Raw genomic sequence first — 2,629 nt, forward strand, 5'->3', positions numbered from 1 at the left:
TCTTGAGTGCTAGTGTGAGCTAACACTCAATTTAAAATCAGTAGCTATCTTATGTAGCTTCATTTAATTAACTTAAATAATGGCTTCTTACTCCTCTTTTTCTCCCTCCCTCCCTTTCTCTCTCTCCCTCCCTTTCTCTCTCTCTCTCCCTTTCTCTCTCTCTCTCCCTTTCTCTCTCCCTCCCTCCTTTTCTCTCTCTCTCTCTCTCTCCCTCCCTCTCTCATTATTTCCAGAGGTGTAAGGTACCCAGTGTCAATCAAGAGACTGGTGTTCCTGATAAAGTCGGTCCTCTTGATATCCTCAGACAGTACAGGGCACCAGGAGGTCCTGATAAAGCTCTCTTTGGAATGTTTGGGCTTGCCCTTCAAGCTGGAAAGACTGTTAAACTCGGAGACAAAATTAATATACTAGAATTAAGAAAATGATTTTTTCGCAAGACATTGTGAATCTCGTTTTGTAATTATTGATCATTGCCACCTTCAATTCTTTTCTACTTTTAATTACTGTTATTATTAATAATTATTTATTACCATAACTAATTTTGTAAATTATTAGTAAAACAGAAACCAGTACTGAGAAAAATATTGTATATAATTGTGGAGATGTTTGCATTTTTGTAGCATGAGAAATAATTTTTTTTGGAAAAAAAGAAATAAAATAAGATTTTTAACAATAATAAAAAATTGTCTAGTAAAATAATAATAATAATAATAATCAACAATAGTTAGGACTTTATTGATAAACTGGCACTAATGAAATGCTGCCTTTTCTTCCTATAGACCACAACTTGTGAAAGGATGGCAATGTCTACCATCACCTGGAGAGAGCCACAGACCACAAACTGTACAGGAGCACCTCTCATTATGAAGTATATGGTCTTGAATGTATCACCACTCAACCAAAATAATACCATCTGTATGCTAGTAACAGGAAGAAGGAGAGAGAGAGGAGGGAGAGAGAGAGAGAGGAGGGAGAGAGAGGGAAGGAGGGAGAGAGAGGGAGGGAGGGAGAGAGGAGGGAGAGAGAGAGAGAGGAGGGAGAGAGAGGGAAGGAGGGAGAGAGAGGGAGGGAGGGAGAGAGGAGGGAGAGAGAGAGAGAGGAGGGAGAGAGAGAGAGAGGGAGGGAGGGAGAGAAAAAGAGAGGAGGGAGGGGGAGAGGAGGAGGGAGGGAGGGAGGGAGGGAGAGAGAGAGAGGGAGGGAGGGAGAGAGAAGAGATAAAAATCTTTTTCATGATTGCTAATTTGAGATTAAAATCTCAGCCAATATTACAATTACCAATCATTATTAATGTGCATATATGCTTAAAAGGTGGATTCACAATACATTGTAATACGATACTGATGAAAATAAGATTTGGTTCTATTCTAGCGGAAAGCATGCGTCAAAAGATCAAATCGCCCACGCTTTTGATTAAAAATTAATGACAGTACGCTGGCCTGATATATTGTAAACCAGCTTTTATTCACACGCATAAAAATACAAAACATCATTAAGAATCTCTCTCTCTCACCTCATTCCTTCAGTTGATTTGTGTTTATAATTCTTCCAGAACTGAGGCAGGCCGAGCATTGCCTCAGTGAAGAGTGAGGCAAAGCCTAAGAGCTCAACAAAGACACTAACATTAATGAGGAGGAGAGTAACGATGAATCCAACAAGTGAGAATAGTCCAGTGAAGATGAGGTACTCTCTGAAATCAGTCCACTTCCAGAAATAATTTATATCTATAAAAGTAGGAGAAGATAAAGAATAGGGTAAGACAAAAAGAGATTATAGATTGGTTTGTACATGCATGTACATGTACATATATTAAGCATATATGTACCATACATAATACCGTATAGCGCAAAATTTTCAAGGGCTGTAAATTTCACAAATTTGTCTAAAATCTATTTTTCCGATTTGACTTTCGTGAATTTATGCTGGCTGCCACCTTGTACTAAAATAATTTTGATTTTTGCCGAAGAAATTTTTGCAAATCTTCAAAAAATTGCAAAATCTGCAAAAATCCAAAGAAAATTTGCACTATACCATAATACATGTACATTTGTACTATAGTGTGTGGGTATATGAAAGGCACTATAGTCTAACTACCATTATTGGCAGATGACACTCCTAACTACCACTCCTGTGGTCTCCACTATATAAATACTCATGGCAGTGCCTTTGATACACCCACACACTATAGTACAAGTGCAAGTACATGTACATGTACAGAATACTATAGTGGAGTCTTACCCCATATTGATCTGTGTATTGTTGTTGGAGCTGATTCTTTCTTTACTGTCACACAAATGTGCATCATTATTAACATAGTCACTGTCATAATGAGACTCTGGATGAGTAACGGTAACTCATAGTGGACACCAAACCTATCATACAAAACAAGACAGAAATATGTCATCACAGCATGTTTTGGAAGTTTTTTTTTAAATGGTTGTAACTTGAAAAATTAAAGCTGGAATCAGCTCAAACTTTCTACACAGCATAAGCACATCAATATGTATCAGAAAATGTAATAAAAATTGGGGGTGATTTCGGAGCCATTTTTTGGAAAAAAAACCATGGGCTTGGGTATTTTTCAAAAATTGGCCATAACTTGAAAAATTGAAGTCAGAATCAGCTCAAACTT

The 2,629-nt window shown here is 37.4% G+C and overlaps 1 protein-coding gene across 1 annotated transcript; it reads right to left on the bottom strand.

Annotated features, from left to right (window-relative positions):
• Nucleotides 1-536: 536 nt before the first annotated feature.
• LOC100640094 (PQ-loop repeat-containing protein 1-like) lies at nt 537-2,402 on the bottom strand. The gene is made up of 3 exons (XM_003391526.3): nt 2,236-2,402; nt 1,511-1,721; nt 537-920 (listed from the first exon to the last, which is right to left on the bottom strand). Exons 1-3 carry the CDS (start codon nt 2,399-2,401, stop codon nt 725-727), a joined length of 573 nt encoding a protein of 190 aa, XP_003391574.2. The 5' UTR covers nt 2,402; the 3' UTR covers nt 537-724.
• Between the last annotated feature and the right edge of the window lie 227 nt (nt 2,403-2,629).

The sequence above is a fragment of the Amphimedon queenslandica genome, unplaced genomic scaffold (assembly GCF_000090795.2).
Source record: "Amphimedon queenslandica unplaced genomic scaffold, v1.1 AMPQUscaffold_8559_Cont19497, whole genome shotgun sequence".
NCBI classification, from domain to species: domain Eukaryota; kingdom Metazoa; phylum Porifera; class Demospongiae; order Haplosclerida; family Niphatidae; genus Amphimedon; species Amphimedon queenslandica.